Source organism: Eupeodes corollae, chromosome 1 (assembly GCF_945859685.1).
Source record: "Eupeodes corollae chromosome 1, idEupCoro1.1, whole genome shotgun sequence".
Taxonomy (NCBI): Eukaryota; Metazoa; Arthropoda; class Insecta; order Diptera; family Syrphidae; genus Eupeodes; species Eupeodes corollae.
In genome coordinates, this window is record NC_079147.1 from 54,738,353 (window position 1) to 54,762,395 (window position 24,043).

A 24,043-nucleotide genomic window follows, 5' to 3' on the forward strand; every position below is an offset into this window, starting at 1 on the left:
GATTTTTATCTTAAAGAACAATTTTTGTGCTTAACCTACATTTTATAAAATTAAAATAATTTGATTTTTGGATTAAATATCCACCTTCGATATTATATCCCTACTTTGCAATGTTTGCGACATCCCAGAGCATTATTTTAAGTGAAGAGACGTCAAAGAAAACATATGCCAGTCCATTATCTGAATGGAAAGCTTATTTTCAATTATCGTTAAATGATTCAAACAAAAGGTAAATAAATCACAAAGATTTTATTTTTGCACACTCATGTTTATGTGAAATCAACTGTGGCGTCTACAGTTCCAGTAAGGTTAAACTACTTAGTGAACACCTTATAGGGCTTCTATGACATATTCGAAGCACAGGCCTATATAAGGAGTTTTTTATCATGCTCTCGGCCCTTGTAGTTATACAAAGGATCTGGCCTTCCAGGTTAGGGGTTGTGTCAGCAGGATAAATACCTGACCACGTAAAAATATCCCAGTTGCGATGCACCAACAAACCTGAAGTACGGACGGATTTACTGATGACGCACCAAGCAAATAAAATAGTGACAACGGAATTCGGATCTGTACGTAATTTTTAGGTCCTTTAACAGACCACGTGCAGGCGAACAATTAGCGGAAACCTTAAACTGCTGCAAGCCAGATATAACCGCTATCCAAGAAGTGTGATGGGATAGACCGGGCAAACGAAAACTAAAAGACTGCAATTTTTACCACGGCGACTGCTACCGAGAACAAAGATAGCGTCTATTTGGGTGTGGATTTGTTGTTGCAACTAGAACAGGGGAGAAAGATGAAGACACCAAAGACGTATTCTACGACCTCTTCGACAAGACATTTGAGGAGTGCCCTGGCTATGACATTAAAATTGTCTTAGAAGATTTTAACGCCAATTTAGGAAGAGAAGACATCTTTAGTGAAACAATAAGATATAGCCTACACGACACCACCTCCGACAAAGGATCCAGACTGATCGATTTCGCTGCAGAGCGAGACGTTCTAGTAGCTAGTATGCAGTTCAGATTTCTCGATATCCACAAGGGGGCATTTAAATCTTCTGATCAATGTACTGTCAACCAGATTGATTACATCAGAGATGCCGCCTCTGAAGTGCTGGGTTTCACAAGACCATTAAAGTGAAACACCTGGTTTGACGACGAATGCCGGCAAGCGCACGCAACTAAGCTACAAAACTGCGCTGCACATCAGAAGGACTAGAGTTGCTAACTAACTCTACGAGCAGATGAGAAGTGAAAAACACCGTGCACGATGGAAAAGGTAAAGGAATGTCATAACAGGATATTTAATAAAAGGTAAACTAAAACCTTCCAAGGGTTCCAGCAGCGAACCGAAACCTTTAAGAACGATGAGTTGAACATTTTTGTAGAACCTCACTTAATGTTGAGAATATGGCAAAACCACTTCTACAAGTTATATAACAAAAGAACCACTAAACCTAGATGACGAAGATCAACAATTCCACCTACTCGACCTAGACGAAGTCAAGATAGCTATATTCAAACTGAATTCCAAAAAAGTTTCTGGAGCTGACGAATTGTTTAGAGCAGTATGCGATGACTTGGTAGGGAGTTTGCACCAACTCATCTGAAAGATATGGTCGGAAGATAGCATGCCCGATGAGTGGTATCTCAGCATAGTTAAAAAAAAACATTGAACGACGACGTCTTGGACAAAACATCAACATAGACAGCTTTAACTTTGTGGTTTTTGAGGACTTTGTGTACCAAGGCACCTCTATAAATTCAGATAACGTTACTGTCACTGAAATCAAACGAAGATTACCTCTTGCAAATCGCTGCTTCTTTGGACTTACAAGGCAATTGAGTAGTAATGTCTTCTTTTTGCATAGATGGAGAGTGGAGGAGAAGATACAACGTACAGCGAAACGGACCTAGTAAAAGGAATTAATGTCCAACGACTTAGATGGATGGGTGATGTAAAGTGAATGGACATCAACCCTTCGGCCCAGAAGTTCATCGAATCCAATCCCTTGGGACGGTGCAGTAGAGGAAGACCGCAACTCAGGCGGCGAAAATAGGTGGGAGAAGACTTCAACCAATTCGGCGTGTGAAACTGGAGACGCATGTTGATTGAGGCACAGGTCCTCCCCGGACTGTAGCGCACTTTTACATATGTAACTAAGTTTGTGATTTGAATAAAATAAAAAGTCATTAAAGTAAAATATTTACCAATACTCGCATCACCGAAGGAGACAAATTACAATCATTAAAAATGAAAAGCAAGAAATTCAAGAATGGATTTTATTTTCAGTGTACTTTTGGAAGGTGATTATTCAAAAAAAAAGAGGCTGGGATGCGACCCACACTGATAACTTCCCATCCCGTCTGTCGATTTGTCTTGCTTAAAAGTTTGTCTATATGTACTCGTATCAATTTTTACCAAATTTGCGTACTATTTTTTGTAGGTTTTATTTTTTATGAAAAAACGGACTACTGGATTTTTATATAAAAATCACTGAATATCGAAAACAATATTTTCTGTAAAATAAAATAAGTTTGAAGCCAATATTTTTAATTTTTGAAAAGCTATTTGAGTCGAAAGTAAATTTTTAATAAGTTTTAGTATTGTTTTCTTTAGAGTTTTATTTTTTGTAAAAAAACCGTTAATTCGATTTTCTTCAAAATTCTATCGAATGTTGAAAACAATATTTTCTATAAGATAAAATTAGTTTGAAGCCAATATTTTATAGTTTTGAAAAGATATTTGAGTCGAAAATCAATTTTTACCAACTTTTGTTAAATTTTTTTTTAGGTATTTAATTTTTTCTACAAAAACTATCAATTCGATTTTTTTTCAAAATTTTATTAAATGTTAACAACAATATTTTTTGAAAGATAAAAGTAGTTAAAAGTTAATATCTACAATTTTTGAAAAGATATTTGAGTCGAAAATCATTTTTTACCATTTTTTATAAATTTTTTTTTAAGGTTTTTATTTTTTGTAAAAAAAAACTGTCAATTCGATTTTTCTCAAAACCTTTCAGAATGCCTAAAACAATATTTCTTATAAGATAAAATAAGTTTGAAGTCTAAATTTCAAGTTTTTGAAAAGATATTTGAATCCATATTCAATTTTTACCAACTTTTGTTAATTTTTGTTCGGTTTTTAATTTTTTATAAAAAAACTGTCAATTCGATTTTTTCTCAAAATTTTATTAAATGTTGAAAACAATATTTTTTGAAAGATAAAAGTAAATTAAAGCCAATATCTCAAAGATTTGAAAAGATATTTGAGTCGAAAATCAATTTTTACCAACTTTTATTAATTTTTGTTTAGGTTTTTATTTTTTGTAAAAAAACTGTCAATTCGATTTTTCTCAAAATTTTACTGAATGTTGAAAACAATATTTCTTATAAGATAAAATAAGCTTGAAGCCTAAATTTTAAGTTTTTGGATAGATATTTGAATCGATATTTAATTTTTACGAACTTTGAGTAATGTTTTTTTTAGATTTTTATTTTTTATAAAAAAAACTGTGAATTTGATTTTTCTCAAAATTTTATCATATTTCAAAAACATTATTTTCCGTTGCTCAAAATTGTTTTGGAGATGAAATCATATGTTAGTCGTTAAATTCAGGAGGTGACAAATTTTTTTTCTTCAGTTTTTTTTGATTTAGAAAAAAAACCGACTGATAGATTTTTTTCAAAAAATATACTTGTTTGAGATCACGTTACAGTTTATTATATAAAATTTAATTCAAGTCTCTAGCGTTTTTGGTTCGTAAGATATTTAGGTTTAACCAAAATTTTTACCTTTTTTTTAAACTGCTATGGTAAAAAAACCACCCATGCAATTTTCTTGAGAGCCCTTTCTGCATCTTTCTGCCTTATTATCTGTATAACAAAATTTATTTGAAGTCGATATCTCTTCTGGTTCTTGAGCTATGGACGACGAAAAAAACGTCGCGAACGTACGGACGTACGAACGTACGTACACACGCACTCACAGACATCTTTCTAAAAATCTTTTATTTCGACTCTAGGGACCTTGAAACGTCGAGAAATGTCAAAATTTTCCATTTGACAAATCGGAACCATTACAATAACTTCCTATGGGAAGTTAATAACACCATAACAATCTTAATAAATCTAATAAATTGTTTCGGTCAAATTTCACTTGCCTATGGCTCATATCCTTTTTCCATTTTAATTTTGATTCCAAAATATTCTAAGAGTTCAGTTGAATCATGCTTTACATCAGTCAGTGTCATGTTCTTATTGTATTTCGGAAAAGCACCCAAAATAGGTCTTCGAGTGGCAATGCAGTGTAAGGGAAGATCCACATTTTATTTCACTTTTATAATTTTTGATGGACGGCCACAAACTGTAAGTTTGTGTGACGGATGTCATTATGACTGAATTTTAGAATGTGCAATGAGAAAAACATGAAGAAAATAGTGTGACACATTTTTCAGTTCGTACACCACCCTAAAAGTAGTATGGCTTAATGTCCAGCCTAAAGTGTCGGAATACAAGGAAAAGTCACTTTGTGATGTGTTTTCCCTTACACTAAAATTGTCATTCACGAACGTCTTAGAGTATAGGAATTTAAATGTTCACGTGAAGTATCGGATCTTGGTTTGGATAAGTAAAAGACACGATCCGTTTAAAAAAAGCAAAGTATACAAAGCAAAGTGGATGTTTTGTGGCTATTATTTTGTAAACTTCCCATAGGAAGTTATTGTAATGGATCCGATTTGTCAAATTCAAAATTTTGTCATTTCTCGACATTTCAAGGTCCCTAGAGTCGAAATAAAAGATGTTTAGAAAGACTTACTTACGTTTACGTCCGCTAGTTCGCGACGTTTTTTTGTCTTCCATAGGTCAAGAACCAGAGGAGATATAGACTTCAAATAAATGTTGTTATTCAGATAATAAAGTTTCCGGCTAAATATATCGTCAACAAAAATAGATTTTAAAATCAAACTATTTCATCATAATATGTAAAATATTTTTGGAAACTTTAATTTTTTTAGATTAATTCAACTGACAATTTTTGTTATAAAACACGAAAACTTTTAAAAAATTTTAAGCAAAACAAATCGACAGACAGGATGTGATGTCATCAGTGTTGATCGCATACCAGCCACTTTTTTCTATTTATAGAGGAATTTTCTTTTGATTGTAATCTTTTATAGGGTAAAGTAAGGGCGATTTGACATGTGGGAGGAATTGACATCAGAACTTTTCTAAAAAAGTGTAGACATTGGCAGCACTTTAGTTATGAAAAAACGAAGATAGTTACGATTGATTTGAGCTACCAAAAAATTATAACTGTAATCTGATCGTTGTGTGAAATAGACAAAATAATTGTTTTTGAGTCCAGTTGATGTAATATTTAAGATAACTAAACTAATTGCAGTTTCGGTAGTAAGTAGTTTTAGTTATTGAAAGTGAAATATACAACACGTAGATTTGTTTTTAAATCATATTATACTATAAATATTGGTGAGCAACAACTCTTTGTTTTTTTTTTAATTATTTTCCAAAAGTCAACTGAAAGGAGGTTTTGACACCAATGTTGAAGGAGCAATTGACAGGTTCAAATCCTCCTTTATCAGTTCAAAAAAGGAGTTTACAATAAACTGTTTGTATCCTTTATCAGAATGTTAAAATGCCAAATATATATAAAAGAAAACATCCATCTCGCAATGTTAACGAAGCCAACATCCAAGAGGGATTTGAAAATATTGAAAAAAAAAAAAATGAATCCATTAGCAGTGCTGCTAAAAAATATGGTATAAATCGTACCACTTTAATTTTCCGAATAAAGAAAAAACTTAAAGGACAGTCAATCAATACAGAAAAACAGCACGAAATATTCCAACAAACAAACAAATGAGCAAGCTGGAAGGGCTTGGCTTGCTGGTTTTATGAACATATATAAACATTTTTTTTATTATGTAGGTATCATAAAAAGTGTGGACAAGAGAAGTTCATTGCCTTACACAGTTAAATATTATCGTCGCCAAATGTTCCAAAACTTTTTTTATGAACCAGTTGTAGAGGATGAAGGCTTGGCCTTGAGGGCTGACATTTCAGCGAAACTGCCGATGCCAATTAATATTCCAAGTAGCTCTAGATCAAGACCAAAAATATTTGTTAACGTTAGCTTTGAGCAATTTGGTGTTCGCTGATACGTTAGGTTCCAATTAATTTTATAATAATTTTTGTGTTTTGTTTATTTATTTCATCACCTTGTTACTGCGTTATTTTAATTAAGTAAATGTTTACGAAGTGTATTTTATTTTTAATAATTAATTTGTTTTGCTGCTAAGCTTTTTTAGATATAAAACTTTTATTTGAATCAAAGTAGATTAAAGAAATTAAGACTCCAAAAAAAATAAATTAGCTGTCAAATTCTTCTTCAAGGAAGGAGGAATTGACATTTCGAAGGGCATTAGATAAAAGATTGTAACTTTCGAAAACATATTTATAAGGACAAATTAATGATGGTCCTTTTTGCTTAAATAACAGTTAAACTTATGCAAAACTTTTAAATTTGAAATTATACTTGCATCTCAAAATATAAAAAAAAAAAACAGTTAACCTGTCAAATGATACTGACTTTACCTTACATCTCAAATTAAAAAAATTTACATTTCTCGATGTTTTAAGGTCCCTAGAATCTATATCAATGATTCTTATAGAGATGTCTGTCTGAGGTGACCGTTTTCGTTGACCCAAAATATTTTCTTAAACTAATAATGTTAGTGACTAGACTCTAATACACAAATACATAATTAATAAAATTTTGAGAAGAATTGAATTCAAGTTTTCTTACAAAAAAGAAAAAAAACTAAACAAATAAGTAAAACTTTGTAAAAATTTATTTAAGAATCAAATATCTTTTCAAAAATTAAAGTAATTGACTTCTCGTATAAGCTTATTTCATCTAAAAGAAAATATTGTCTTCAAAATTTGATAGCATTGTTATAAAAATCCAGCCGTCAGTTTTTTCAAACAAATTAACATAAACAAAAACTAGTACATACGAACAATTGGTAAAGATTGATGTTCGATTCTCGATATCTATCTCGTGAACAAATGAAAGGATTGACTTCACAATAATTTCATTTTGTGCAAATTTTTTCTAAGAAAAATTTAATATTTATTTTTCAACTTAAAAAATGCTCCTAAATTTTGAAAAACTGTTTTTTTTTTTACGAAAAATAGTTAGCAAAAATAGATTTTGAAATTTAACTATATATTTCATCATGTAAAATATTGTTGATGATTTCTAAGAAAAATTCAACTGACAACTTTTTTAACAAAACACGATAACCTGCAAAAACATAAAAAAAAATTAAATTGGTGTGGACTCAAGAATTAGGAGAAGCAAAATATTTAAAATATTTATGTCATTTATTGTTATGAATATTTTGTTTTAAGCAATACAAATTGACAGACTTTTTTTCTCATAATTTTGAAGTTTTCCTTTTGTGTAAAAACAAGTTACTAATATTACCAAATTATTTTAAAGGTAATGTAATTTTTCGTACTTTAAATTTTAGAGGTGATAAATATTTCATGACAGTGTTCATAATGTTCATAATCTGTAAGCTTTCCGTTTTGAAATGTTAAAATATCCGATATCAATGCATATATCGAACTCAAAATATCAATTAACCTATGTTGTTTTTAAAATTATTTATTATTCGTAGAAAATCGTTTAAAAATAACTGAAACTAATTAAAATTGTTGATGAAAGTAAAGTTTTTAAAAAGTTTCATGTACATTTTTTGGGTTGGTTAAGAAATTAAGTTAGAAGTCACACAAATATTGTATTTTACACGTTCAACTTGTTTGTATAGCAACTCTGTGAAGGGTCGAAACCATGGCATTGAATATCACTTAAATCCAAACCCTTCTTTAAAGAAAAGAAATAGCTATCACCTCCAAGGAATCCATGCAAGGCCCTTTACCAAGCCTCTCAAAATTATATTGTAGGTAAAAATGTTCATCTTTTAACATTTTTAACTGTACTTAACTCTCCAATTTAGTATTTTTATCAATCGCTAAAGCTTAAAACACAATTATTTTTCTTCTTAAAACTCATTTAATACATTCTTTAATAAATACAATTGTTAACATAAGATTTTAAATAATCAAACTTAAATAAACGTAAAATGGAAAACAGAAAATAAAATATTTATCTCTTTCCACTTCTTTACGAACAACAATGGCAGCAAATTGAAATGAATAAATATATAGACTGAATAAATTATCCCTAGTTTGTGCTCTTAATGTCCTTGTTGTTACTTCTACTGTACTGATGTTGTGAATATCCTTGATATGCTAAATCTTGATGGTGCGTTGGTTCACCAAAGCTTATGCCATTATTAGTGTTGGTATTTTTACTGTAATATTCTGTGTAGGGTTTTGCAAATGACGGCTCCTGACGATAGAATGGATTACCGCCATCAAAGTGTTCATGGTGATGGTAGCTTGCCGATCCGATTCCTTGTTGGCTGTATTCTGGGAAATTGTTTTTCTGATTGAATATTCCACCAAATCCACCGGCACCTAATCCTTGGGGGCGACAAAATTTAAAGTATGCAAAAAGTCCGGGTAAAATAACAGCAGCGAGTCCAAGTATTTTCTTAAGTCCAGCAATGCCCAAGATGAAAGGCAGGAAGAGCAGGAGTTTCAACTTGAAAATCTTCAAAACCAAAAGCAGGGGAATGAAGAGTTTCTTCAACTTTTTGCGATCTATAAGAAATGACACAAAAGAAAATTTAAAGGTTATAATTTGTATTCCAAATTCCAAAGTGAAAAATATAAGTTGATATCTAGTGACAACTTTAAGCATGCAAAAAGATTTAAAGTCGTGGAATCGTTATCATACTTAGTAATGGGGCATGCTTGTCTTCAATGACATCAATTTCACTGTCAATGTCTCCAATGAAACGCGCCTGATATCTTCCACCCTCGGTTAGCTCTTCGGGAACTTGAACTTCTAAGGCCGTCGTTTTGATGAATCTAAAATGTAAAACAGAGAAAGGTCGTTTCAATTTTTTGGTTACTTAAATAAAAAAGTCCTTTTTTAACATGAATTTCATATCATCTATCTGATACTTTCTTTTGTTAAAAGTGAGCTCTCCTGAAAATAACACAAAGAAGACCTGTCCAGACGGGACGGTTCGTAGGTATAGTCCTTTGTTTTCTTTCTTGAAGTTCCGAACAAAAACCTATTTAAAATGAAAACTTGTTCATCTTTATTCTCAATTCTCTCTTTCCATGAAATTGTGTTTGTCCTTTCAGGATGGTATTTCATCAGTCATAATAAGGTGTTTTCGAGAGATTTACCTAAATATTCGGAACTAATAAGATTTGGATGTAATTTTCCGTTGACATTCTTATCATGGAATTATGGTAAAGAAGAATGAAATTTTATGAATTTTCTTAAAAAAAGAAAAACTGTTTTTTAACTTTTACATTTTCAGGGTTGACATCATCAAGGATATGCCTTTTTGTTATCCTATCAAAAGGATACAATTATGTGCTCTTTAATATGGAATTATATAGAAAAATGTTAAATGACCACAAGACATCAATAAGGGTCAAGATAAGGAATGTTAGAATTTCAGTCTAAAAATATATTTAAGATTATACATCATGTTCATGTTGTCTGTTTTAATGTGAAAAATGTCTTAAAGTTAAAGAAGATTAATGTTTTCAAAAGTTTCAGTTAAGGTAGGTTAGGCAGGTATTCGCATACGAGTATATACTTAATTATTTATCTCAATAACATAACAACAACAAAAATTGTAATGTGAAGACTGAACCAACACATCAAAAGGCATAAACGTCCCTTATTCAGTTTTAAAGTAGAATAATGGTTTAGTACATGTCTAACATTTCTTTTTTGATGTTTTTTTTTGGATCTTGACCATGAAATATTTTAAGTGACAAGAATAAATTACCTAAAGGTACTTAAAGCCTTTTGTTTTGTGCATATATAATTTAATCTAAGAAATTCCAACACATTTTTATGTCCTACTCGTATAACTAATGATTCTTAAATCATTTCTGAAGGACTTTTTTGCATACAAATTTGAATGGCCAAGGATATTTTTTGAAAATATTTTGATATTTGTTGGAAAGGTTGCAAATTGGAATGGAGTGCTTGAGTTTCAGCTATTTATTATGATAAATCTAAACGTGCACGAATTTTAGGACCCTTAAATAATTTTTGTTTGCCATAATCATAAATTATATTAGGGTAGATGAGGACATCGCAAAAGTATGTAAAATGTCTAAATGATTGGCAATAATCATGAGGATTAAAAATAAATGAATGTGTTTTCGAAATTTCTATTCAAATATATTTTACTTTTAAATGAAGTAAAATAAGGCTTTCATTTCGGAATGAGAGATAGGAAGCTGGATATTAGTATTATACCTTCATATCGTGCCATCGTAATTTTATGGACCGCCGAAACCATCGGTCCAGGAGTTTTGGGCAATCATAACGAAATGTATTTAGAAACATGAATGAACTAAGCCTCAAGAAGCATAAACCGAGCTTTCGAGATTTAAAAGGTATATATAAAAAACTTGACGACAAAATTGTATTTAAACTAAGGCCATCAAAACTATTTTAAGAGCATAATTTGATTGGGGTTTGTATTGAAATAAAATAAACAAACAAAATATGCGTTTTTTTGGCTATTGATTTGCTTAAATATTTTTTTTTTTAATCTTCGGTTTTGTTCAATTCCAAATTTAAAAGTTAGAAATTTTCTTGAGTGAAGACACTGAAAACTCTTTTGATTTTTGTTTTAATTTGCAGTTTCCTTTTAATTTTTCAAACCACAATTTATAAAAAAAAACTCTTCTTCTTTCTCAAAAACAGCTTCAAAAATATATCAAACAATTTGTATAGCTTTAGTTTTTAAACACCATTTTTTGTTAAATTTTTTAAAATCTTTGAATAAAATATCACATTGGAACTAAAAAGATTATATTCGTAATATATTTCAAACATTGAGATTTTATTCAGACATGACATTACGATGGTAGAGAAGTCGAAAAAAGTGGGAACCAATACCGTCCGTCTGTCTCTCTACCCACGCCTCTACACACTTTGTAATAAGTGGGAAATATTGAGTGCGGTAAAGCATTCCACATTCGTGTAGTGTAACTAAAAAAAGAATCCCTGTACTTTAAAGTACGACCGAAATTGGACTCAAGGGTAAACTGATGGGCATTCCTAAAAGAACTAGTATTACGGTTGAATTGTTTGGGGGGATGGATTTGAACCCGTCCAATACTACTTTAATTGAACGGTCCGAAAGGTAATTTCAACAACCCCACGAAGAAGGGATTTATTAATACCAAATGCACGCATTTTCGATAAGAGAGCTTGATGCCAAACCTTATCAAATGCTTTTGAAATATCGAGTGCAATAATCTTCTCTAAAATGATGTAAAGATTTGTTCCACTGTTCGGTAAGATAAACCATGAGATCACCAATGGACCTATTGCAACGAAAGCCATACTGCCGGTCATTAAGAAGCTTTCGTTCTTCAAGATATTTCTTAAGCTTAAAATTGATCAGCGTTTCCATGACCTTGGAAAGAAGGGATGTAAGTGCAATCGGACTATAGTAAGATGGTGAGGAGGACTCGCCTCTTTTACGGACAGGCTGGAAAAATGAAGTTTTCCATCTGCTCGGAAAGAGACCAGTAGAATAACACAGATGGAAAAGCTAACGCAGTGGTTTTGCCAACGTTGAAGAACATCTCTTCAGAACAATAGCTATCCAGGCTAGAGGATTTGTAAATGTCAAGATTTGTAAGTACTCTAGTAACTGAACGAGTGCGAAAGAAGATTCGTCCTTTCAAGTACAGGCGGATTGGCTTTTTCAATCGAGCTTACATAGGGAATGTTATTGGAAACGACGAAGACGTAGTGTTACGCACATTTTTTACAACTGACCCGAAATTTGTACTACCATTGGTACATTATAGTATTTTTTGCCGTAATTTCTGGTCATGCAAAAATTTTATGCGTAGTATATGTCCGTGACAGGTCTTTCTAGCTTGTTTAAACTTATGTACTCCGGTTTTCCTCAGTTGGGTTGGCTTTTTAATTCCGGAAACTTACATTTGTGATCCTAATAACCTCTTTACAGCTCGAATCAAACCATGAGTTTTCTTTGAGTTTGATAGATTTTACCATATTCGGGATAAAATTTCTCATTCTACAAAGAATTAAACTGCAATCATATCTGCACTGGAATTGACGTCATTATCGATGAAGCTTAGTGACCAGTTAAAGTTCCTGAAGATGTTGTTGAGGCCGTTCCAGTTGGCTTACTCATATTGCCATATGGTTCTCCTAGGGTTTTCCTCTTTTACTGGGATTTTTTGGCATGAGAAAATAGCAGATATGACACAATGGTGGAATGTGCCGCATATTTATTAGGATCGAAGGTAAGAAACAAGTCTAGAGTGTTTACGGACTGACCTGCAACGTCAGGAATAAAAGTTGGTTCGTCAACTTACTGAGTTAGGTGGCTTAACTCAGCAAAAATCTCGACATACCTTCGCTCGGATGTTGTCTGACCAGAATAGCGCAGCCACGATATATTTATATAAATCATTTGGAAATAGAAGAAGAGCACTTCAGATATTAATTATCTTCTTTTGTTTATATGGATGTTCTTAAGGATGATAGATTGAAAAAAGGTATAATTTATTGTATGTAAGGCAATTTTCATATCTCCAACTTTATAACCTTTTGAAGCAAGCTATAAAATTCAACTAATTCAAGTGTAAATAGATACTACCGAGAGACAAACCAAAAATTACATAAGAAATAAATTTGTAAACTATGCATTAACTTCAATTGTGAAGAATTTACTTTCATCCAAAGGTTGTCCCAAAATAAACCTATCTTTGAATTTATTGCCAGAAGCCTTAAATAAATAATAGCTTCAATGTTGATTGTCTGGAGGTTGAATAAAGTAAATAATTATTTACATGTTAGGGTGAGCAAAAAGCCACAATGTTTCTTCTGCTTAAATTTGACATTTCAACATTGCCATAAGTAAACTAAAAATATTCAAATATGAGATACTTCCAGGCATAGTATTATCTCTCCTAAAGATGTTTACAACTATACCGGAGTGAACTTATATTTTAATAAACAATTTAATAATCCACAGACGAAATAATTAATTCCTATTGATTATTGTTTTCCGAACCGATTAAATGACATTTCTTGGAATTAAGAGAGGAAACTGATTTATTTCAACTCAAAAAGCTTATTCCTTTGTAGATTTTGTTCATTTCCATTGAGAACATTTTGACTTGTATAAGATTTGATGAATAAATATCAAGAATTATAAAATTTGAGGAAATACTTTATAATATTTAGTTTTAACAAAGGAATATTTTAAATACATTTTAGCTTTGTACTTAGTGGTTTTTGAACTATACCAGATGCCATATAGAAAGATCTTTTGATTTCACAAGAATTGGGTAAGACTTTTTCATAAAAGTTACTCAGTAAATGTATTCTTCGTATTGGTATAATGTCGTGGTTGTTTTAGTTTTTTGAAAAGCCATTTTTTAAATGATTTATTTGGTTTTAGTAACTAAAAACTTTGCTTCAACAAAACGATTAGGTACAAATTTATTTTATATTTTTACATTTTTTTTTCTTTAATTTTATTGACACATGAATTCGAAGAAAAAAAACTCATTTCCTGTTTCTTTTTTTTAAAGTTTTGTTCAAATAGTAAGAAAAAGGTGCTAAAAACTGTTAAAAATTCTAAAAATTGAATTTAGGTTTCCACACTAGAATCTTTCATGTTTAATGATAGCTTACTATTTTTTCCATGCATTTAAAAAAAATGATTTTTTTTAAACTGAAAAATATAATCAAAACTATTGTTTGCATTAAGACATTTCTAACTTTTCCTCTATGTTTCAATATGTACTTTAAGAAACTTGTTAGTAGCACACATTTTATGGCATCCTGTATTTTTATGAGTCTCATACAAAAACTTGGACAGTTTTCGGGGAATGAAAACATTTTTTGTAAACGACTTTTGTAAAGTACAGAAACATTAATTGAAAAAATAATAGCTTTGAAGATGCTCTTTCCTTACCTTCATGCTATGGTTCTAGTTCTGCATAGCATCTTTATTTTATTATTTTTTTTGAGAAACAAGTTTAACGAATACTTGGTTTTCTTTCAACTATCTTAAAATCAGACGTTAGGAGTCTTTATGGCTTGAGTTGAGGTTCAAATTTAAAAATATAGAACATTGCTCATAACTATATAAAAAAATATTAAAAATAAAATATTTAAAAAATCTTACCTTTCAGCTCTCCTCATTGCATATTTGACCAATTGATCCCATTCACTATCAGTTTCTCTAGATTCCGATGAAAATTCAAATGGTTCATCAAAAAGTGATCTTTGTTGAGATTCTGGTGTTCTTACAACACGAGCAAAGTCCGAAAGTCTATAATAAAAATAAATTATACGTTTAGTCGATTAAATTCATTTCCATCAAAAGATCTTTTTAAATTTCTCCAACTCACGAATATGCATCTCGAGCGAATATTTCATCAAAACTAGTTAATGCGTGTGTCTTGAAACACTCGGATAAATCACCAGTTAAACAATTTTGATTTGTTTTTGCTACATAAGGATCAACATTTGCTCCAGTTCCAAGTCCAAATAAGTCCAGAAGTCCTTTGCCTTGACGATTACCACGTTCATCGCCAAAATTTGGTACTCCTCCATTGTTAATAACTTGAGGTTGTTGTGGCTGAGGTATTTGTTGTTGTTGTTGTTGCTGCAGATGAATCTGTTGTAAAGGATGAATATTTGGTGTTGATTGTTGATCCGGCAGTCGCAATCCGTCACCATCAATAGGATCCAATGAAAATAATGTCACCACAACAAATGCCAACGTAAACTTATTTCTTAGGTCCATTTCTAAAAAGATTCAAAAACAAAACAAAATGTAAAAACTGCTTTGAACCGGAGAAAAAAATTAACAACAAAAAAAATAAAATAAAAATTAATAATATATTACACTCTCTCTTCTGCGAGAACACACAACATCATGAGAATCAAAACAGAAAAAAAACATCAGCGCTTAGATAATAAATAATTGTTTCGCTAATATCTCATTAAAATTGACTTTCAAAAATATACAACTTTTTTTTTTAATCAATTAAAATTTATCATCATCGAATCTGTTAAAGACCAAATAAGCACTGTCTCTATTTTCACTTCGATTAATAATTGTTGCGTAAGGCGTCGTCGTCGCGTCGTCGTTTTCGTCGTCGCGTCGCAAACTTCCAACCAACTTCAATCACCTGGCACCTGGCATACTTTCTAGAAATGCTATCTATGGTCAATCACATCTAGCTGCTCCCCTCTTGATCCCTCGTATCAGCTATGAAGGCATCAGTGCGTATCTTAAAAAGCTGGTAGATTTCACTTAACTTCCATATTATCTTCGTCTTCGTCTTCGTCATCGTCATCGTGTATCGTGTCGTATCACTTTGCTCGTCTCGTGCATAGATACTGCGTTTTCTTAATTAATACAAAAACCGAAATAGACCAAACCAGGTCTATAACACTAAATTAAAGTATCTTTAATTTTTAAGTGAATCTGATAGCTTTGAAACACTTCGAAGCGATTATCACAAACAATTTGCCGATATTCCCTCAACCAAACGATAAACTCTAAAATAAATGCCAGCATATTAAAAGCTATGATGGAGATGATGTACAAGCTATAGACTCTTAAACTTGTAGCCAACTTCAAACCGACGACGATACCGAGAGAAATGCAAAATTTTAGCCTGTAAGTTATTTGTGGCCCGGTTGTAACTTGGAATTTAAAGTTTAACGAAAAAGAAACTTGATGAAAGAACAACAACAACAGAAGGAAAAAATATGAGCAAACCAAAAAAAGAAAAAAAAAAGTATCTTAACTCAACTCACAAGCATCTGATGTCTGTGCTTTAGCTTCGATGCCATGTCGTAGTCTTCTGACCAAAAAATATTTTCTTAAGCTGGTTTGATGGTTAACCGCAGTTGATAGAAGTGGGTACACAATGTGAGAGGCAAACTGGGAAAACAGTGCAGAAATTCAAAGACTTTTTGGCTCTGAGGCTGTACACGTACCCGCACTTAACTATATTAATTGTGTTTCTTTCTACCCGCATAAAGTAACAGGGCCGGATAAGGTTGGTTTGAGATTAAGTTGATTGAAGGGCCTACCGTTTTTTATAGTTTATAAAGTATTCGTTTTGTTTATTTCTGGACTAGATAATAAGGTTACGTAAAGCAACAAAAAATGGATAAAATGGTACCATTTTTAACTTCAAAGTATTCTCGTATTTTGAATTTTGGAGACAAACCGTCATTTAAGATTGAATATGTGGGAGGTACCTAGATATTCAAACAAAATTAAAATAAAAGGTGGTAAAGGTAAAGTAAAAACAAATTTGGTGGCGTAACAGTCCGTTTGAGAACTAGGGCCTAATGACTGACAACTCTCAATCATTCCTGTATGCGAGTACTATTGTCAGGGATGGAAGAACCTACAGTTTTAAACCGAATCTGAACGGCAAATTTGAGAAAGCACTTTTCATGACAAGAGTTACTCTTGGAGAATTTGTCAATTCTTCGCAAGAGGCAGTACCCGTGAAAAAAACTTTAGGTGGCATAGGCAAGGATCGAACCCAAGACCTTTCGCATGACAGTCCAACTAACCATCATGCCACGGGTACTACGTACAGATAATGATGCATATGCAAAAAGTAGAATTCTAGGATAGTTAAATGAGATATTTCATTTTTAAGCCTACAAATTAAAAATCAAAAATAGATTTTAATGCAGATCAAATATCGAACACACGCAGACATATCTCTAAAAATCTTTTATTTCGACTCTAGAGACCTTGAAACGTCGAGTAATGTCAAAATTTTCAATTCGTCAAATCGGACCCAATACAATAAATTCCTATGGTAAGTTAAATCCTAAAACTAGGATAATAGAAATGGACTTTGATATATAATCGATTTTCCAATTGTTTCGTTTAAAAATGAATATCTAATCTCGAATATCTTAGTTGTTCGGATAGAACACATTCAATCTCTCCGTTCTTATATTCAGAACAATGTAGAACCCGTGTAAAAGTAAACACCTTAAGTTTCTGAAAAATCGTCATAGAATCTTTGAGTTACATGCATAAGAAAACATATTAGGATCCAGAATAAAATATAAACACTTTCCGGATATTTGAAAAAGATCCGGATACAAAATTGATGATTCAAAATGATTTGGATACAATTATTGTTCGAACATAGTGTTAAATACCTTAATAAAGGGATAATTCAGTGAGACATTTTAGATCAGATTTCACATTATTCAGTGAATATCAGAAACATTTGTAAAAACTTGGACCTCCCATTTCGAAATTATAAAAATAGTGGATAAACATGATTCTTTACACACAGATTTGCATATATGAATTGTCCGGATAACAGAACAGAACAGTTTTAAAAATGTTGTCAATCAAATTCTGCAGTTGAACTTAAATCTAGAAAATAAATTATTGAAAATAAGTAACTCTGACATTTCTTTTTTTAAACATTTGTGTCTGAATATTGAAAACATAAAAAAAAAACTCAAAATTGAATTGTGACTAAAATTGATTTTCTCGTTTTTTGTTCCAATAAAATCTTTACACATCGTTTATTATTCAATTTGAATAAAAATATAGATACAAGTGAAAAATTTACATATACACGAAATAAATTTAAACAAAATATACCACAAACCAGCCCTAGGCAAGGCATTCAATCTGTCTGGGATAAAAAAAGGATATACATGTAGAAAGGTATACCTTCCAGTCCTTCCTGTCAAATTAAAATCAATGTGTTCAAGGCATATTTATTTAAAGTACACACACATATGTGTGCAGAGTACACATTGTGTCTGTCTATATACATTTTAAATATGTTACCATAACATTTATTTTGTGTTGAATAACGAAATTCAAAAAAAGGAATAAAAATCTGCAAATTTAAATTCAGAAAGGTATAGATTCGAGTACAATACATCATAATTTGTTCTCATGTTGTATGATTCTTTTTTGAAAAGGCTTCACGTTTATTTAATTTATAAAAATGGAAGTACACAATAAATTTTATTGTTCATGTACGTATCTGTTACATGTCTTTCTATAGCTTTGTATGTTAAAGGAAAATATTATTCTAATTTCCTCGATATCATTGTGGTATTGGGAATATACCATATTGATGAGTACCATGGTAACTGTCACATGAAGAAGCGAGGACGTAGTACTCAGATATTACAACACATCTGAGTTAAATCGATAAAATTAGTCAATTTTGTTGTGTTGGCCTTCAACTTGTCCAACAGCCTAAGCTCACAAAGCTATGCTCATTAAAGAACTTCACGTTTTATAGGACATTTTGCTTAAAGAAAAAACTGATTTTGAACCTTAACATGATTTTACTATAGAACTTATAAACAAATTCGGTGGCGTAACAGTCCTTTGAGGACCTTTAACAAGAGTCTAGTGATTTGCAGCTATCAACCATTTCTGTGTGCGAGAAATGTTGTCAGGGATGGAGGGGCCTTACAGTCCAAAGCCGAATCCGGATACCTTATTTTAGATAGCTTTTTTCATGGCAAGAATTACTCTTTGAGAATTTATCAAAACCTTGCAAGAAAAAACTTTAGGTAGCACAGGCAGGAATTGAACCCAAGACCTTTGGCAGTACTATTATAAAACTACTAGCGAAAACATTCCATAGGAAGTTATTGTAATCGGTCCCATTTGTCTAATTCAAAGTTTTGAAATTTCTCGATGTTTCGAGGTGACAAGAATCTATATAAAAGATTCTTACAGTGATGTCTGTTTATGCGTGTGTTCGTACAGATAGTAACACAGAAAGATGCAGAAAAGACTCTCAAAGTAATTGAGTTTGGCAGTTTTATTACCATAGCAATTTGACAAAAATGTTGATCAACCAAAAATTTCTCACGAACCAGTAACACTAGCGACTTGAACTAAATGTAACATTATATATTGTGACTTGATACCGAGTTAATATAGTTTACGGTTTTCATTCATAACTTAAGAATCTAAAAAAAATGATTGTATTCTCGAATATTTTAGAAAAAAAAATCACCAAGATAATTGTTTGCAACGAAGAATAACGTTTTTGGCATTCTGTAAAATCTGGAGGAATATCGAATTGACAGTTTGTTTACAACAAATAAAAACCTACGAAAAAAAACTTTATTTCATTTTTGCGACTTGAATATCTTTTTAAAAACTCAAGCAAGATACTTTCTTCAAATTTATTTCATTTTTAAAAAATTTTGGGAAAACTCGAATAGACGATGTTTTTTACAAAAAAATAAAAACCTAATAAAAAACAATACTAAAAGTTGGTTAGTAAAAAAAATAAATTGGGTGGCGCAACAGTCCATGAATAACCAGGGCCTAGTGGCTTACAAATCTCAACCATTCCTGTGTGCGAGTACTGTTGTCAGGAATGGAAGGGACCTACATTTTTAGGCCGAATCTGAACGGCTAGTTTGAGAAAGCACTTTTTCATGAGAAGAATTACTCTTGAAGGATTTGTCACTTCCTAGCAAGAGGCAGTCCCCGCGAAAATAATTATTTTTTTTTAAATTAAGGTTGCACAGGCAGGGATTGAACCCAAGACCCCTTGCATGATAGTCCAACGCACTTTTTCCTTAAATAAAACTCAAAACTAACTTAAACTACCTATTCTACATATAAACTACTTAAAACTAGAACAACCACAGCAGCAAATCTAACTATATAACATTTTTGTTTTTCATATTTTGTTATCTTATTGTTATTAATTACTTTTTTTTTAATGCTTTTTTTAATGTTTTTTTTTTTATTTTTTTATTTTTTTTTTATTTTTTTTTTGTTCATGCCACCATGCCTATTCTACTTAAAACTTAAAACCCTAAAACTATAAAACAAGTATGTAATCCGGCCAAGGCTTAAACCCCATCCCGACTACCCACTGTCAAGTGCCGATTGAAGCCACCAAAACTGGTTCTCCTGCTTCAGCCTATCAGTTCGGTCCCGCTCGGACACAGCTCTACTGAACCGAAGGAGCTCTGCTCCACCTTGTGCCATGACGTCCCGATTGTACAGGAGTCGCCTATCCACGTTTCTTCGTCTGACGTGGTAGATTAACGGAACTGCCAATCTATCCTGTATCAGACCGCATTTGTCTAAAAAGAGGAATACCTCTGGTGGAATGAAGCCGCTCAAGCGTGCACTTTCAAAATACTCGTCGTTCGGATAGAACGCCCCGAAAATTAAATTGTTGGTTGAAGACATAGCTCTTGCAATGTGACCTCGAACGAGTTTTATCACGAAATTGTCAATTCTGTTGATTCGAGCCCTGTTGTATAGGACCTCGTTAGAATAGTAATGCACATAAGAAGATTCGGCTGTTCGATATAAGCCGGTACAGCGTCGTAAACACTGCCGCTCGAACACCCGAAACTTCTCCATCTGGGAAGGGGCAACGTTGAACAACCATACACGATCATTGGCGTATGAGGGCCATGTAGCAAATTACCTTCACTCTGGGGTCAAGCCGACTGCTAAAAAACAGCCGTTTCGTCAGAGCTAAGGCTCCTCTGGCCCTGGTCAGAGCAGCATTTATATGTCTGTCGAAATATAAATACTGATCTAACCAGATACCGAGGTACTTCACTACACTTTTGCTCGCCAATGGCTGCCCGTGAAGATCAACGATGACCATCTTGCGCCAATTCTTACACGTATCCCTCGTGGCCCTAGCCAACGGAGTCCGGAACAGAATAATTGTCTCTGACTTCTGGACATTTATTTTCAGTTTCCAGTCGTCGCAATATCGCTGAATCTTGTCGAAATCACGCTGCAAGAGAATTTTAATAACCTCAACCTTTCGGGCTGTTCTGTACGCAAATAGATCGTCGGCGTACGCAATTGCCTTTGTAAGACTACCTATCAGATCGCTGGTGTAAATGCTGAAGAGAATCGGCGAATTCACCGCTCCCTTTTGAAGACCATTTTTAATTGAAAATGTTGTGGTAGAAGTTACATTGCCACTTTTGACAACAAACTTTCTACCGTTAAGCATATCATAAAGTATATACAACAATGGCTTGCTTATGCCAAGCCTGCTCAGTTTTAGGTAAAGACCCTCTAACCATACGGTGTCAAAGGCCTTTTCCAAATCAACCAGAACAGCACCTGTCCAACGCACTAACCATCATGCCACGGGTACTTTTCAAAACTCTTTGTTTATTCACTGCGAAAAGAATATGACAGAGCTTAAAATTAGTGCAGCGAGTTTCTTCTATACGTTCTTAAGACTTCCTACGAATTAGCTTAAATAATATGAGTTTGCCCTTAGGAAAAGCGGTTTTTATACTTGGTTTGTTTGAAAATTCTTTGTTTAAATTTTAAATTTGAAAATCTTAAATTTACAAAACCAAGAACTGAGCATTTGTGTCTATCCAAATGAAATGCATTTCAACGTGTTCATTACATTGTTTTGAATGAAAGGTTCTGGGGAAGTGTTATATTAATTAATTATATTATATCCCATTAAAGCTTTTAGTTCTATTCCATATTCGTTGAGGCATACTTCCATGATTTATGTAAAATCATCAGAAATCACAGTCTTACATCAAACTTCAATTCCAAATTTAGTTTTCTCCAAAGAAAATTAGCCAAACAAAAGAACAAAACAATTTGTCTTCAATGGGGTATAAAGTTAGAAGTAATTTAATTCTTATGAATGCATCATGCATCATGCAGCACATGCTCCCATTTACTAACTCTCCAATTTCGCTTGGATAAAACCGACTTGAAAGACTGCTTTCATTATTAGAAATACCTACATATATACTAAAGTGGCCATCGGCCGGTTAGCCGCCTATTCCAAAGCGAACCAACCACACTTTTATGGCTTGTTTGGAAGCTGCTATATGCATGGCCAAGTTGCGATACCGAAACAAGAACCGTAATAAAAAATAATAAATGTTTGTGCTGCATTACCACTGTTGTAGCATAGCATAACACACTTCGAGGATAGCAATCCTATAAATGTAAAGTAGGTAGCTAAGTTACACACCGCATAGGCTAGACCGCAGACCATCATGGAATTGGTCTTTCTGCGTAGCGTTGCATTAAAAGTTTAGACATGTTGTATCTAAACAGTACATCGTATAAGTTCATGGGTAATTCAAGATCACGGATATTTTTCTGTCTTCCGTTTTGAAAAAAGCCGAAATGGCTGCGAATCATATAGGCTTATAAGACATTAAGATGCACAGCTTAGCTCCAGCTTCTACAAGTATCTTTATTCTGCAGATTTGTGCTGCTCAAAGTCACGTACAACTCTCACTTTCCTTCATGTTCTTTCATCGATTGATTTGTTTCTTTTTCTTAAAGAAAACAGAAAAAAAAACTTTCTACCTATCTACCCACATTTTCTAGTCATTCACCTCAATAAAACGTGCGGTCTTGACTTGAAGGTGGGTGTATAAAAATGTATTTCTTCTTCTTTGCTTCTTTCAAACGCAAATCGCTTCGCACTCAATTTTAAAAGCTATCGCTTAAGGCCCCGGCCCAAAGCCATTCAGAAATATCGTGTGAATGCGTTAAAATAAAGAAAAAAAAAAGACTCAAGACCTCACTGACTAAAAGGCGATGTTTACTTTGTGAGTCTGATGGTTTGGTTGGTTGGTAAATGGTCCATTGAATGAAGAAAAAAGTGAAATCTTTTGACTTAACATATTAACAATCCCATTTTTATTGTTGTCATTGACCAATTTTGATATAAAAGATATTAATAGGTTTGTTTATTTTGGAATGTTGGTTCATATGTTGAATTATTTGATGATATATTTACGTGCTAATTAGGTGAATGCATTAGATTTAACTGAAGATTCGTTCCCATTGATTTTTCATTTAGTCACAACTTTAGGTAGGTAATATGACTTTTTTGAAATTCTGGTATACAACAAAAAGTTTTGTTATAAATAAAAAATAATGAATAATTTAAGAAATGTGACACGAAAATTATTTAAAATTCTCGACATGGCAGCACGTACTTAATTTTTTAGCTCAAGGCTACGAAAAAGTTTACCGATTACTCGTACAAACTCAAGGTATTGGATTATTGATGGAAAAAATTAACATAAGCATGGAGGGTGATTATAGGAGAAAGTGAGAAAAAAGATTACAGTTTTTGCAAACAAAATGATTCATTTTGGCAGTTTTATGGATGAAAGACATGATATTTATCTTAGACAGTACATAGGTACATAGGTAGGTAGGTAGGCAAGTAGGTAGCTAGTGATGGCTAGTCACAAGTAGCCTTTGCTGAGTGAATCGATTAGCGCTGGTAAGCCCCCTTCTCGTACCATAAACTCGTTTGACTTTTGTAATGAGAGATAAAAATATGAAAAGATAATATTGTGACGGATTTTTATTATGAAAGAAAATAAGTTCTTTGATATCAAGATCTTTAAGAATTACCCTCCGAATCTTAACACTCTTAAACTGGCCATGGCAGAACATTTACATAGAAATTCAATCACAGTCTCCCTTTCATGTTGGTGACCTCAACTTTGCTGCATGCTCTCTTATCGGCCATTATCCATAACATATTGGCGTGACCCTGGCTATATCAAGCCTGGTTCTACATAATGGTTAGATATAACGTTTTTTTTGTTTAATAGGTAACCCATATCTTCCTGAATATGGTAAAGTATGTTAGGCTGTTCCACCTTTTCCTCAAGTGAGAGTGAGTTTTGATAGGCAGATCCTGCCGAGCCAACTCATCTGTCCGTTCATTTCCATCAATGACACTACGATATTCAACTCACATAACTCACGGAAGTTAATATTGAGGATGGATAGTTTTTAGAC

The 24,043-nt window shown here is 32.5% G+C and overlaps 1 protein-coding gene across 3 annotated transcripts in view; it reads right to left on the reverse strand.

The window, feature by feature from the left end:
* Nucleotides 1–8,089: 8,089 nt before the first annotated feature.
* The window catches only part of LOC129939683 (uncharacterized), a 34,392-nt gene continuing 18,438 nt past the window's right edge, over nt 8,090–24,043 (reverse strand). The window contains exons 1-5 of one of the 3 annotated variants that reach the window (XM_056047792.1): nt 16,030–16,089; nt 14,610–15,009; nt 14,384–14,530; nt 8,896–9,029; nt 8,090–8,759 (exon numbers count right to left, since the gene is read on the reverse strand). In XM_056047792.1, the coding sequence (XP_055903767.1) occupies nt 8,278–8,759; nt 8,896–9,029; nt 14,384–14,530; nt 14,610–15,007 (1,161 nt within the window). In that variant the 5' untranslated portion in view covers nt 15,008–15,009; nt 16,030–16,089 and the 3' untranslated portion in view covers nt 8,090–8,277. Of the gene's footprint in view, nt 8,760–8,895; nt 9,030–14,383; nt 14,531–14,609; nt 15,010–15,109; nt 15,360–16,029; nt 16,090–24,043 lie in introns of those variants that run through there. The other 2 variants (XM_056047790.1, XM_056047791.1) reach the window with 2 other exon arrangements.